The sequence below is a fragment of the Takifugu flavidus genome, chromosome 10 (assembly GCF_003711565.1).
Source record: "Takifugu flavidus isolate HTHZ2018 chromosome 10, ASM371156v2, whole genome shotgun sequence".
NCBI classification, from domain to species: domain Eukaryota; kingdom Metazoa; phylum Chordata; class Actinopteri; order Tetraodontiformes; family Tetraodontidae; genus Takifugu; species Takifugu flavidus.
The window spans coordinates 14732812-14747964 of NC_079529.1; the positions used below are offsets into that span (position 1 = coordinate 14732812).

General features: G+C 44.7%; 1 protein-coding gene and 1 long non-coding RNA gene across 2 annotated transcripts; both read right to left on the minus strand.

The window, feature by feature from the left end:
- Positions 1-4703: 4703 nt before the first annotated feature.
- LOC130532588 (uncharacterized) lies at positions 4704-5718 on the minus strand. The gene is made up of 3 exons (XR_008952364.1): positions 5018-5718; positions 4849-4938; positions 4704-4767 (listed from the first exon to the last, which is right to left on the minus strand). It is a non-coding gene; the product is annotated as an uncharacterized LOC130532588 (long non-coding RNA).
- Positions 5719-11003: 5285 nt separating this feature from the next.
- Positions 11004-14580, minus strand: LOC130533154 (uncharacterized protein C1orf232). The gene is made up of 4 exons (XM_057046349.1): positions 14173-14580; positions 13020-13100; positions 12712-12818; positions 11004-12273 (listed from the first exon to the last, which is right to left on the minus strand). The coding sequence occupies exons 1-4, from the start codon at positions 14251-14253 to the stop codon at positions 11892-11894; spliced, it is 651 nt and encodes a 216-aa protein (XP_056902329.1). The 5' UTR covers positions 14254-14580; the 3' UTR covers positions 11004-11891.
- Positions 14581-15153: the final 573 nt, after the last annotated feature.

Below are 15153 nucleotides of genomic sequence, written 5' to 3' on the forward strand. Positions count from 1 at the left end.
GCAGCTACCGTGTCTTATGAGCAATGTCTGAGACTCTTCGGAGGCAGCATCATCAGTTACTTAGCAGTTGGGTGGAATTCCCCATTGAGATTGAAAATAAAATTGCTCTCACGTGTTAAAGGCATCTACACAAGATGGATCGGTCTGTTGTGACTAGTTCCTGATGTCAGGGCTCCCTCCCCTTAAGGCCTCGCAGGACACTTCAACCTGCTGGTTGAGTTTCACCTCACTGAGAAAAGTAAATCATTTGAAGCAAGTTTTGGAAATGAAGCAGCAGCAGCCAATTAAAAGCAGAACTTAAGCTCCTTTTCATTTGCCTGTGCCTTCCAAACGTGTTGAAATCTTAAACCAACACTGGCAGGAGGGCCTGCATTGGTGTGCCTCTGTAACAAAAACCATCCCTGAAGTGGAGCTATCCTTTAGCTACCTCTGGTCATAAATCAGAGGGGTAGTTCTTTTCAATGCCCCCTCTCAAGCGTGACCTCTCCTCTCTACGAGGAGGGTGATATAGATAGGCTGAGCCTCTGGCCTGTGGGAAACCTGACCAGGAGCTGCCGACGCTCTTCAAATATCGACCTGACGTCAGCGCTACCCCCACTGAAACTGACAGGAAGTGGAGACAATTGTTCTAGGTGAGTCGTCTTTGGAGCTGGGTGAGGGCAGCTGACCCTCTTTGTAGAACAAGGGCAGGACTGAGACCAGCCGGGCTAAACCGAAACTGGAGAGTTAAGCGTTAACGCTGTCTTCATCCATTAATCATGTTTACGTAATCTCGTCGCAGGGTGGTGATGCAGCAGCCTGAAATCAAGAGAGCAATGTGAGAAATGTGCCATGTGATTTTGGGCATCCGCGCAATAATCTTGTGAAACGGTGAATGTTTGCCGGGGTGAATAACTTCAATAGTTAAAATGTGTGGAGCTGAACTCGCTACGGTTCAACATTTCGTTTAAGTTGCTGGATGTCAGTTGCATCAGGGGAAAAGTTCAATTTAAATCACAATTAATCACTGTGAAAATGACCTGTGTTAAACGATGTTCATTCTGTTTTATATTAACCTCTGCAGGGATCTTAGACAGGCTGAAAGACAAAGTATGGGAAGCTGTGTTAAAATAGAGTTATACACGCAGCACCTGCCTGCTGCCTGCCTGTCTGTCTGTCTGCCTGTCTGTCTGTCTGTCTGTCTGTCTGTCTGTCTGTCTGTCTGTCTGTCTGTCTGTCTGCCTGCCTGCCTGCCTATCTGCCTGTCTATCTACCTGCCTGCCTGTCTATCTGCCTGCCTGCCTGCCTGCCTGCCTGCCTGCCTGCCTGCCTGCCTGTCTGTCTGTCTGTCTGTCTGTCTGTCTGTCTGTCTGCCTGCCTGCCTGCCTGCCTGCCTGCCTGCCTGCCTATCTGCCTGTCTATCTACCTGCCTGCCTGCCTGCCTGTCTATTTGTCTATCTGTCTGTCTGTCTGTCTGTCTGCCTGTCTATCTGTCTATCTGCCTGCCTGTCTGCCTGCCTGCCTGCCTGTCTGTCTGTACCACAGTTTGTGTTACACTGATCTCATTTTTTGTTTCTTTCTTTCATACTTTCTTTGTGTAACCTGGCAGCTTTTATTAAAGCTGATCTGTTGAGATGATCAGCTGGAGCTCATACATGCACTAAAAGCACAAATGCACCCAAGCACAGGGGCAGAGGTCTCCTCAAAGCTGCGTGTCGCTACATTATTGGCAGTTGGTACCTCTCGTGCCAGCTGATTACCTGTTTCTCAATTTTCTCATTTTTTTCCACCATGTTTGTTCTTGTTTCTCCTGTCGTGTTAACCACCCTCTTCCACTGTGTCATGTTGTGTGTACATGTGGGGTTTTGTCTGTTTACCTCTTGACTTTCCCTCATTCTGAATATTTGGGTTTTAGGGTGAACTCTGTTTTCGATCTCTTCCTTGAGTTCCAGGAATAAACCTGATCTCAATCTGCTCCATGTCTCTTTCACCATCTGGGCTCAGTTATCTACCACATCCAATCTGAGGCTAGTCTGAACAATCTAACCTTGTTATACTTTATTTCCAACTTCATTATGACTCCTGAACTCAACCATAAGTTTCACAAGCATGAAAAGGCAAAATAATTCACGTAGTTTAATCAGAGCGAGTGTTGGAAGCACCAGCTTAAACTTCCAAGACATATTTATTGTGAGCAAACAGAAATTTGTTCTTGTGTTCTATAAAGTGGGGCTTCGGGAGAGACACAATAAGGGTTAACGTTTAGTCAGCATTACTGACTTTTATTTGATTTTACTCATTAAATTGATCTTTATACTATATATTAGAAGGTACCAATGCCTGATTTCTAATAACTTTTTTTTTATCTTAGTGTAAGAACGGACCAGATTTAACAGCTGCTGTCTCATAACCATCCAACGATCCCAGCTTGAGAAGGTGCTGTGACAGAGCAGGCAGACTCTATTATTAAACTGCTGCATACCAGCTAAGGAGAGTCCAAAAACATGGGTGTGTACGCATATTTCCAAAAATTACGGCTTTCTAAACTTAAAGAATGAAATAGAAAAAAAAACATTTGAACTGCAGCACGTTTCGCAAAAGAAATGACGCTGAAGTATTTCAGATTGGCGAGTGCTCAGCAGTAATCTTGTCGTCAGATGTCCTCAGCCATGCAGGAAGACTAAAACATCAGGGTGACAGCTGGCCTCTCTCTCCCTGTCTGCATCCATGAGCAGATTCAACTTGATATTCAACTCCCGCAAGTCCCCTAAACTGTTACTCCATAACTCTCTCCTTTTGGCTTTGTTGAGCCCCCGTGGCTTTACCTTCCTTTTCCCTTTCACTGCTTCATGTAAACCCTGTGCATGTGTTCACAACATGGCCAGGCTGCACGCAATAACAAGCCTTTTTCCGCCTTACCAGACGGCTTTGAAGTACCCTGCAGCCAGCTTGAGATAATGTCATTTTAAACGGTCAAATCGGCGCCCCCAGCACCTCCTCGTCCTCAGTCCAGGCTTCAGTGAGGGAAGAGAGAGTTAAAGCTCCAGTAAGGAGGTCTGGCCAAACAGCGACATTAAAATCCCAAAAGTTTTACGCTGATTTTAAAAGTCACCACATCCATCCCGCAACTGCTAACCTTCCACTTGATGTGCTTGGAGATTTACTTCAACAATATGATATTCTGTTAATTTGCTCAAACCACAGACCTATGAAAATATACTGTATATACTTACAATGCATCAGCCCAAACAGTAAAACCACCTGCTCTGTTCTGTGTGGATCCATTCACACATTATTACATTTTCTGTTGCTTGACGGGCAGCTGTTTAAGGTATTTATGTACATTAGAGCTGTAAGTTGATGTTGATCTTGGACATTCTGGGAATTCACTGTGCTGCCACTGGTTTGCCCTTGACAGCAGGATCTGAAGCTTGTAGGACGTGGTTGGAGCAGATGACACAAGTGGAACAACATTGACAAACCTCAGTGGAGAAGGACTCTAACTGGATTCCTTAGCACCATATTTTAGCGCTGGATTAATCCACTCTGCCTCCAGGAGGAGAGCGTCCTGCCTGCAGACTGCTCCGATCTCCAACGTCATCAAAGCAGACCGGAGCATTTGACCTCACCCTCATCTCTACCACAGTTCCGAATTTAACCCCCAGTCTGGTTGCCACGGCGAGGGCAAGCCCATCGCCTGGGCGCCACACTGGGCAGGCCCTCCCATGAGGATTTGGCCAATGACAGCCCTGGAAAACCACAAAAGATATCACCACCTTGCTTATCCTTGGAGGGATGTAATTGTAATGTATAGAGAGCATTTGCTTTGGAAAGCAAAACAACAGAAATGAGAGTTTGTGAAACCATTTTTGTGACTGGAGGACAACAATAGGATTAATCACTGACGTAATTACTCAAGAACTGGAGCTGACAGATGAAAAAAAGTGTCAACAAAAAGGCATAAATTATGTTTTCCGCCCTGGGAAATCAGATTCTTTACACTTTTTTTTGCCATTAGCACCCATGATGCTTTGCTCTCCTGGGCTGTAATGTTTAGGGTTGAATCCAATATGCTGCGATAGCCAACAACAGAGAAGGAGAAGACTAAGTTTTGAAAAAAGAATCCCACAAACACCCGAGTGAAGGCGACGGCAGAGTGTGTATTGATTTGTCTAGGCTCCTTGTTCCTGACGCCTATTGCTGGGTCTGGGTCATGCCCTGGACCACTGTAACTGTGGCGTCTAATCAGAGGGAGTTTTTCTTGATTTGATCTTGGTAGTTGAATCCTACCAACTGGTCTGCTTGAGTTCCATGAAGACGTTCCACCTCATCCAAGAGGCTTCATCAGTTCCTGAATTGATTTTCCTCAAGGTCTCATTAATGTGTGCATTTGTGTGTTCTCAGCATCAAGCTTCGATTTCGATAACCCTCTCTTATTTTAATATATTGGAAATTGTTGCACAGTAACTTTACTTTTAGCGATATCCTGGACTTCAATGCTCCCAAACGCCTGTATGTCCTGTAATTGCTCAGCCTCCCGACGGCCTCTATCAGATCCCTCTCCGGCAACGCCGTCTCCTCGGTCTCCTCGTCCAGCAACGCGAGGCGCAGACAGCGACACGCCATATTCCCACGTCCGAAATAGAGACGGACAGAAGGACGATGACTTCGCAGGCAAGCAGCTTGTAAAAGGAACGCGGGGGAAAGAAAAGAGGGAGCAGTCAGAGGAGATGTGGAGGTGCTTTAATGGCATCCTGTTGACAGGCTGGGTGGGAATGTGAATGCCTCCTGCAAGGAGGAGAGGGAAAGATGAGCTATGAGGTCACGCGGAGCTGAAGAGACGTCTGTTCTGTCACCATGTGTCCATACCTGCAGCGATCATACATGCAGAGAAACAGGACCACTTGTGTCTTCAGCTCTATCAGTTTGGACTTGACACAGCAGCTGGTTCCTGCGTCACTGAAGCCAAGTAAAGGAGAGATGGTTGAAAGGAACAAAGAGCAGCTGATGTTCAGAATGTAAATTTATGATGCTTTACGTTGCACGATCAGTCCGTTCCCCTGGGGAGGTCCATAAGACCTATGAATATATCCACCAGTATTTTTTTTTGGTCTCCTTTGAAGAGGGATGTGTCTGCATACATCAAGACGTGTCAGAGGATGGGAAAGCCCAATAGACCATTGAACCGGCTCCTTTGTTTACCATCCCAGTGGTTAGTCCGGCTTAGGAACATCATTATCGATTTTGTGGGGTCCATCCTTGCTCTAAATCTGGAAGTGTCTATCTGCTCACCATGAACAGCACCATTACAGCCAAGGGGTTTGGATATGCGGACATGAATCGAGACCCCAAATGCAGACACACACGATAGGGTGAGGTTGAAAACAAGTTTACTGAGGTCCAAGTTCTGAACAGAGCCAAAGGGTGCAGGGTGAAAGACCACCCCGGTCAGACCGGAGCAGGCATCCATGAGACAAACGATTAGCTCCAGACAGGTAACAGGCTCGAGGAAACAAACGTGCAAACAGAGATTTAGGAGCCAGGCTGTACCACAGGGGGTTAACGACAAATCAGCAAAGAGTGGAGAAATGAACCGGCTTTTAAAGAGAACGGCAGGTGTGGATAATGACAGGAGATCGTCTTCAGGTGTGCCTTGCTCGCCCCATGGAGGCAGGAAACCGCTCCGCCCAGCCTGAAAACAGACAAACAAGGGAAACAGACAAGACACAGTGAAGCCTGAGCTTGTAAATACAAATCACTTTTATTTTCAAGTTACACCTGTCTGGTGGCCGAATTGTGACGAAATATAAAATGGTGACCAGTGCCAAAAACTGGGAGGATAAAAGGACATGAAAGTTGGCCCATCCAGCTTTACAGGAAACTGAAAAATTTGGAAGAATTGTTGGAGACGAGCTGAGCACCGATTCTCTCAAGGAGAGCCTAAACTTTCCTGATAGCGATGCTGTTTCGGTGAGGTTTTCATCAGGGGGCAGCAGTTGGATGAAGACAGCCAGAGTCAAGAAGAATCCAGCTCAAACAAGTCTCAGTGAGTAGTTCCAGGTCACCTCTGCAGAGAGTTTATGAGGCTCCGACCTGCTGGATACAAACTCCTGAAAGAACTAATTCCAGACCTAACAACTGGGAAAATGATTCATTGGTATGGATGTAAAAAGAAGTTTAAAGTGTTTTATCATGGCCAAATTTAAAACAATCCTGCAAAATGTCAAGAGTTAAAGAACAAACCAAATTAGCTTTAAAATAGTCGATTGAAGTGTTTATAAAGCACTTGGTCTCCCTGCATTGTGTTATTAATTTATAGCATTTAAACAACTTCCCAACTGCCAATTTTATTTTATAATATGTCATATTTCTCTCTGTCTCTGTCTCTGTCTCTGTCTCTTTCTGTGGGCTTAAAGGTTGTAGTTGCAGGTCGGGGGTCCAAAAGCAACAACGATCCTAAACAGCTGTAGCAACAGTAATTTGAGACCCTGGAAGGCCAAAGAATCGATTAGCATTCCAGCAAACACAATAGACGTACACAAGCTAAAGGTGACACCCTAAAGTGTCGCAGGTTTGCACAACTAACTTCGGTTATCGATTTTTAATACGTTTTGTGGCTTTTGGACATTAGTCCGTGTATAAACGTGTAATCTCATGGCCTCTTTCAGTCCCAGCAGGAATGAAACCCTGAAGTTCGCAGCTTACGTTAATCTAAACACGCCTAACATTGAACTGCAGCCCTGTGACACGTCGCCGTGTTAAAAATAACTTTACAAACTGTAACTTTGGAGTCAGAAACATCTCAGCTGCTCAGCTTCTATGTGCTCTCGTGTTTTACGCACTCAGCAGTGTTCGTCGGGGGGGGGGGGGATCAATCGACTCAATCGACTCGTGGCGATGGGACGACCTTTGTGAGCCACGAGCTCTTGTTGTCAATAGATACAAAAAATAAACTTAATAATCCATTTGCAAAGGCAGACCTACATTTGGGGCCTGGTGATCAAATTCCCACAGAGATGAAGGAGTGCGTGTGTGTGTATTTGGGTTTTGGCTGGGCTGTGGTGTAGCCAGGGGGTGGCTCACCACAAAGATTATCCCTGTGCTAGGAAAGGCTGCAGGTAGAAGGGGCAGGTTTTCTTTTTGGGGGGGTCCTTAATCTGTTCTTATAGAACAACTGGGTTGCAAAAACTGAGATTGAGCCTGCCGATTAAAGGGATGAAGCTCCCTCTGAGAACCCGAGGACCGCGGATCTTTGGATAACACACCTCCCGGCCTCTCTTCTCCTGATCTGACACTGAAACCTGTGGAACCCGAAAACTGCTGGAACTTCAATGAGAGCTACTGATTCTGTGTGTGAGGGAGAGAATCAGGCCCGAGACTCAACCCTACTTTCACAGGGATCTGCTTGTTATCACTGGGAGATTAACGGGCACAGCAAACTTTAAATGTTCCTAATTAAAACCAGGTCCCCTTCTCCTTATCTCTGCTAACACTTGAGATTAGCGCTGCTGGCTGCCATGGCTACATGCTTGTTTGGGAGTTAAGCTGCTTTTAGTCGATAAAACAATCAGTGTCGTCTGGTGCAAAGTTGCTGCTAATCTGTCGCTCTGACTGCAAAAATAAGGCGAGAAAAAAGGGTTCAGAGCGCAGACCTCCTCCAAGCAGCTCATTTCACCACATTTTGGGACTTACCCCAGTAGTTTAGCATATCAGCAGGAGGGTCCCCCTACATGAGCCTGGTCCTGCTCAAGGTTTCTTCCTGTTAAAGGGGAGTTTTTCCTTGCCACTGTTGCTTGTCTGGGGTCAGGCCCTGGGATTCTGGAAAGCGCCTTGAAACAATTTTGATTGTATAAGACGCTATATAAATAAAGATTGATTGCTTGATTGCTTGAGATAGTAGAATTATACGGTTACATAACAGGTTGCCCCTTGGCTTTGATCTGTCGACAATCAAAGTCCCTTCAGAATCAGCAAGATCATCCAAATGTAATCGCCTGTTCCTTGGCCCCTTTACCAACATTTCCTAAAAACATTCCATCAAAATCCGTTCATTGCTTTTGGAGCTATTATGCTGACAGACAAACAAATGGTGGCTATCACATTACCACCTCCCTTTTCAGTCGCAACGCGCAAACAAACGTTGGCTTAAGCCAGCCAGGGTGGCGTTAAGCTGAAACTCTGGAGGTACCTCATTTGTCAGTGTCACACTTCACTTATTTAAAGTAGAAATTAAAGTTCCTCTTTCCCTCTACCATTAATGCTAATGCTAACATTTCAGTTTCCATTTTAGCCATGAATCGAAATCAAGCACACCCATTGTCTGTTATCATCAATAATCTCCATCATCAATAATGTTTGCATTTCAACCTAGAGAACCCACAATAGAATCAGTCTCTGCTAGTAGGTGGCCTTTAAAAGAACAGAAATCCTGTATTTATGTACCAGTTCTGTGAGATCATGACAACCGTATTGGTGCAATTTGAATTTGTCAATTCAACGTACATTCTTTAATAAATAATACCCCAGCATTGTGGGATCGGGCAGCAAAGCTCAGAAATCCACTGAGAATGAGCAGAAGCAGAAGCCTCTCGCGGGTGCGTCTGTATCACCACGTCTCGGAGTTTCCCTCTTCTGGTCCAATCAAGCCACATTTCCACCAACTGACCCACTTCAGTCAGTTACAGTATGGTTGGAACGTACACATTGAAGTGCACGTTGTCCTTAGACAACTGTGCACATCCTTGCAGCCACAGGTTAGTTTCCAGGTGCTGGTGTTGTTGCTGGAGCGTCTGAGTCACATTGTCTGATGACGTGCCGGCGTCGTCATACCTGAGTGCTACCAGACATGTCTGTCTGGCTTTCCCCTGCGGAATGCTTACACGGTGGGTTTTAAATCATCAAATAGACACTTTTCTGTTTGGTTTTACAGACATTTTAGCTCCTTTATAACTTCAGAAGTTTGGATTTACAGACAAAACAAGCTGGCACTCCCCAGACAACAAGCCCTGAGAGCTACATTTATTTTTCTAAATGCACGTTTCTCAATGACACCATGTCATTTCTAAACTTGAGCTGCTATCTTGAAAACAACCTTCTGACACATTTCACTCAATTTGACTGTGCAGACCACGGAGATGAAGCTACAGGTTCGGGTTCATTGCATGCACTTTCAGTTAAATGCACCTCAGGTTAGTTGCACTCCAGAAAAAGTCTCCAAATATGCAAATTATTTGTTTTATATTCATTTTTTTAATCCCTTGCTGCTTCTGCTGCATTGCAGCTTGGGATCAATAAAGTGCATCTATTCTATTCTATTCTATTCTATTCTATTCTATTCTATTCTATTCTATGACCCTGATGTTGTGTTTTTCTTGCTGTTTTCAGCAGAAAAATTGTGCAAAACAAAGAACATAATTTTCCATTGTCTGACCCGGACTTATATGAGCCAACATGATCATAAATATAACAAAGAGCGTCACCAACCACGAGCATCAAAGATCTTTGAACATCTGCCGACGGGAAGCTACAGAACTGTGGGCTGTGTGAAACAATGGAGGCAGGCGCTCGCAGCTTTGCGGGTTGTCTGTGGTTTAAGTGATTACAGCGTGTGAAAGAGCCCGGGGCAGGGTGCAACGCCGCTCTCGTCACTGTTGGTCGTCAGCGGGGGGGGGAGAAAGGGCTTCTTTTCTGTGTTTTAACATGTTGGGGGGGAGCGTTAGCGCAACACCAAGAGAAGCCAAATGGCAAAGGCCACAGGATGAGAGGGATCGGGGGAGGAGGGGGCGGTACACACCTGTTCTGAGACTGAAAATGATTTAAGGTGTGTGTGTGTGTGTGTGTGTGTGTGTGTGTGTGTGTGTGTGTGTGTGTGTGAGTGAGAGAGAGAGAGAGAGAGCGCACATGCATGAGGGAGGGGGTTTCATGATTGTGAGCCTGATACATATCAAAATGACCCCCATCTTGAGGCTTTCTACTTGTGCACTTTTGGGGGTTACGTCACTCTGAGCTTTGCACATTCATTTACAGGTCACAGATACTTAATTTATGATTCATCTTTAGTGAAATATGTCTAAAGGATCCAGCCTGTGTGAAGCCTTTACATCTACACACTCTCTCATGCGTCCTTATACAAAACAGGAAAGCTGAGGACCACCCCGTTCATCTGGCTGGAGCACTTCTGAGGACAATATCAATACATTGATCCAACTTTAATCAGGTCTATGGTGCACGTGCTTTGGCACGCAAGCACTACTGAACCGGACACATTGGGAGCAGCAGCGCTTCATTGATTGTCCTTGGATGCCACGACGCTGCACTGACAACTATTTACACACCATAGCCAAGCTTCTGTGGTGACCTCTGACCTCTGCACCTCTCCAGAAACACAGCAGTGATGATACAACAGTGATGAACTATGTTGAAATCTGTGGTCTCGGTGAGGTCTGACATCTGCGCTTTGGTTATGATGACGGTCAGAAATCAGCCTGAAATCGTGGAAATAATGGAGGCTGGAGCAACTATTTTTAAAAAAAGCACACATTTCAATTTTGGGTACATTTGTTGATGACGTCTTTGCATTTTTATTGGGGCATTTCGCCAAAATCAAATGGAAACGTCAACAAAGTCTGGTAAATTGACAAGGGAACTTTTCTGTATGTGAGGAAGTCGGGCGCTGTGAGACAGGAAATGGGTGGATGAGGGGGGGAAAACAGGAAATCAAGTAGGTGAAGGAAAAAGAGGACAGTGCCAAAATTAAGGATTAGTAAGATTGAAAATAGCGATACTTTTAGGCCAAAACTCCTGAATAAACTGTAAAGACAGGAGTCAATATAGAGTCCACATATATACTGCCCCCTGGTGGGTGGAAAAATAATAACACGCCCTTTTTATTTTATCACAAATAAAATTATTTTGTTTTAAAAATGAAAAAACAAAAATGACGAAATTGAAATGATATATGTGAAGTAAGTAAAGAAGGTGTATAATCCTGATTTTGGGATAGAAGTGACGATAGCATCCTTCACTTTGTTTCATTGGGTCACTCTTTATTATAGCAAACCAGAAAGAACAAAACAGCAGAATTAAAACAAAGTCAAAACCAAATCAGCAACTGAAACCAAACTAAAAAGGATCTTTTCTGTCACAAAATCAGGAATGTTTAATAACTGATCATTTTGAGGTGCAGCCACAGTCAGGAAAAAACCATCCACACACCACAAACCACACACACATTCATTTCATGTTCCCATCTACTAATGCGGGTTTATGTCACAGTTTGGAAAGCCAGAACTCCTCACTGAATTCCTTTGAACAGGTGAGGTGAGATAATCCACCTATAATCCAGATATCGCTACCTCTAATCTCGTAATCCAGTTTGCTAAAGCACGGATTCAATCAAACTTGCTGACAGGTGTGTTGCCCCTTTTGAAGATCCCACTTTGGGAAAGCTTATGGTCACCTGGACGACTCTCACCTCAGAAAAATAATAACTCTCTACAGTAAATGTACAGTAAACCTCACAATCCATAGACAGATGTGATGCAGTCATATATTCCATAACAGATCATATAAAACTGTGTCACTACTACACACATTCACATGGTTTTGATTCTTTTTTTTTTGCACCATTGTTTCGGTGTGCTTTGATGTTTCAAAGTCCTGAGAGTTGTAGTGTTTGGGTCTAAAATAACGTCCTGACTGGTAAAGAAAGTGGGTTTATAATAAGTGTTCATTGTAATGTGCTGATGTTTAAATGAGAGGATCCATAAATCCTCTGACTCACAATAACATAAAACAGGATGTCTAAAGTAGCTGCATAGTCACAGGACATCCTAAATGAGATAAAAGCCTAAACTTCCTCCTCTTTCCCACTCCTTTCATCATTGTCTGTGTTCTCCATAGCCTCTTCATGGTTAGTTGGCCTTGGTCTTCAGCTCCGCCAGCTTGCTGGTGACAAAGTTCCACTTGAATGACACCTCCTCGCTACCTCCTCCTAGTGACATGTACTTCGAGAAGCTGTTGTTGCCGCTTTGCCCTTCACCTGCTCCTCCTCCTCCGCTCACCTCCTCCATGGTAATCTGCCCATCCTGGCTCTCCTGCCCTCTGGCCACCGTTGCCCCGTCGTCATCCTGGTCATTGGCCCCTGATGTCTCATTGGAAGCAGCAGCGGCAGCGGCGGAGGCGGCTGTCGCAGCGTCTGCCTGCTTCTTAGCAGCCCAATTAGCAGCAAAGCTATCCCAGAATCCTGTGCGCTTACTAGGCGGAGGAGCTTCTTCTGGTTTTACTGCAAGTGGGCTGAGAAATAAGAAGTCTATTGGTCAGAAGTTGTCAGTGTGACATGTCTAGCATACCCTGAAACAGTAATCTGGCTATTTTACTCATTAGCGGCTCAGTGGGGGAGCAATATGTATGCAATATTTTTACAATGTAAAAACTGACTATACTGCGGAATTAATATTTTGGTTATTTCAATGATTTCTGCTTTCAACATCTGTATTTTTAGGTGCAGAATCTCTGATCACAGAATTAAAGCAGTTATGATATCAGACACTGATGTGACGTCTGAAGATTGCTAGCACGCTACTTTGATTAGCAGGGACTGTTGCGACCCTGACTTTTGCTCCTTGCTTAGAGTCTGGTCAGCCCCAGGAGTCAGGTCGCATTTTGATTGTTTGCTGATCTGAACTGATAATAGATTTCATCAGAAGACGAGGGAGAAACGGCTCCACTCACTGGTCAGCGACTGGTGGCCCCTCAGACTCCTCTAAGAGCTGGTGCTCATCATCCCTGTTGAACAACGCCGATAGTCTGTTCCAGCCTTTAGTCCCAGCCCCCTGCATCTGACACACACACACACACAAACACACACACACACACACACACACACACACACACACACATGTTCCAGATGCACCATGGTTTGGTTTACATAAAATATCAGACTTACTAGTTGTAAATGCACATCTTATATCACTGCATGCCTCTTCCTGTTAAATTAAACAGCTTTTCCAAGATCCAATTTCCCAAAAGTGATTACATACTTTTCTGGCCAACTGGGACACAACATTTGGAGCCTCCTCCACCTCGTCCGGGCTTATCATATCATTCTCTACCTCCGTGACCTAAAAAACAGAAAAAGAAGGGAGCAAGAAAGCTGGACTGGGAGTCCGGTGCACTGTCGCCCCCTGTTGTATATTATTTTTACTGCAACAAGCCTAAAGCACGAATGCAGATTTATCATTGAACCATAATTTTATTTTTCTTTATGTGAAAGTGCAATCTTTATCAGAGTTTTTTTGTTTGTTTTTTTGCATGATGAATAATTGCATTGTCTCAAATGTCCCCCACGCATTAAAATAGCCATGACACCTCCGTGCATCCTTCAGAGTGGAAACTATCTGCCCAGCCGATGCTCCCTGCCCTGTCTGCAATGAAGACAGCAGGGTTCTATAGAGATTCCTGGCTGGACGCCCTGCCCAACACGTCCATCACTCAGTGGAATGCCAGCTAATCCATTTGTTCAGCTCCTGTGCAGGATCAAATTTCCAGGCCCTATAGAGATCCGGGTCAGTGCAACACTGCTTCCAAAGCCCGGTGTTGATGTTGGGGGGTAGACGATAGCTACGTTTTAGAGAAATATTGGCCGTTGTTTTATAATCACTGCAAAAACAATGCAAAAGAACTGAAATGATTACTACAGTGAACAAACCAGAGGGAGTTTACTGGTATCGGCATTAATAATGACCTACTGTTGGACATATGTGGGTATTTTAATAAAATATTGCACCTAATTAAGTTTTTACATCTGGATCTACAGCCCAGGAGATTAAAAAAAAGCCAAAGTTTAGGATGAATCAGAAAACCGTTGGCAGCCTGACAGACAGCGACCAGGCCTGTAACCTGACACAAGTCGATTCACTCAGGTGAACATTTCCACAACTGACGATGCAAACCATCATCAACGCAACAGCAGCGAAGTTCGTCGGTGATTCCGGACGTAATTTGTTAGAGTGTTGATAAAGGAAGTCCAGATTCAGCCTGCCTTCAGTTCCCTTTGCTCAGAACACTGATCTGACCTGCGATCAGTCAAAAGGATCAGCATGTAAAACCTGCCGACCTTTGACTCCAGAGGCATGAACCACTCCACAGTGGTGCAGCTGTGCACAAATATAAGACAAAGCTCCAGTTATGTACCTCTTCAGCTGTGTCCTCCTCATACTCAGAGTTCAGGCTCTTCAGCACTTTGCTCTTATACAACTTCCACAACGGATTCATACTTGCAGAAAAGGATTCTGGGCGCTCAAGTCGAGATCTGCAAAGATCTCTTTATTCCTCTGTGGTCCACCGAGTCTCCTCTCCTCGCTGCAGGCTCGTCTGAGTTGGAGCCAGATGAGGCGGTTCCCATGCGTGAAGGTTTCAGCAGGCGAGTGGTGCGGGAACCCTCTTCAGCACCGTTTCATTATGCTTCTCCCGCTCAGATCGACGTGTCTCTCATCAGGGTCGATCCCAGCCCAGCTTCTGGACAGGTGAAGTCAGCAAGCTGTGCCGTCTGTGAATGCGCCCACGCAGGTGCACACAGACGCACACTCGCACACACACAGAATCCAGTGTCACGGTTCAGAATCCCTGCCTTGGTTACCTGGAAACAGGTGTAGAGTTCCTCATGCATATTTCAGAAGGTCTCATTATAGAGCCAGAGGTCCTTTGTGGGCCAGTATTGGCAGGTTGTCTGATAACCTCACACACACACACACACACACACACACACACACACACACACACACACACATGCATACGCACATACCCTCAAAAGATGATCAGATGCCACGATTTGCCACGAATTCAAACTTTTTACCAAAACACTCGAACATTACACCAGCAAGAATATGGAAAATTAGCAAAAATAACAAAGACAAAAACAAAAAATACTGCTGACCATCGGTTAAAATAAAAGTTGCATCATAGAAATGTGGACTATTCAGTGGAATGTATAAAGAAAGATAGCGATTTTTATATATTTTTTAAACTGAATCCATAAAATGTGCTTAAAATGCAGGAGAATTCCAATATTTGCCTGTAAAATAAGGTGAAGTAGTGTTTTGAAGTAACAGGGAAAATGGAAACACTTAGTGAAATGCACCCATTGAGTACATCTATGTTATATGTCAGCGATCT

Coding starts and splice junctions, on each gene's coding strand:
- LOC130533154 (XM_057046349.1), bottom strand. CDS start 14,253: ATGAATCCGTTGTGGAAGTTGTATAAGAGCAAAGTGCTGAAGAGCCTG. Junction 12,819..13,019: donor TGTCCCAGTTGGCCAGAAAA/GTATGTAATCAC, acceptor TGTGTGTGTCAG/ATGCAGGGGGCTGGGACTAA. Junction 12,274..12,711: donor GGGCCACCAGTCGCTGACCA/GTGAGTGGAGCC, acceptor CTTATTTCTCAG/CCCACTTGCAGTAAAACCAG.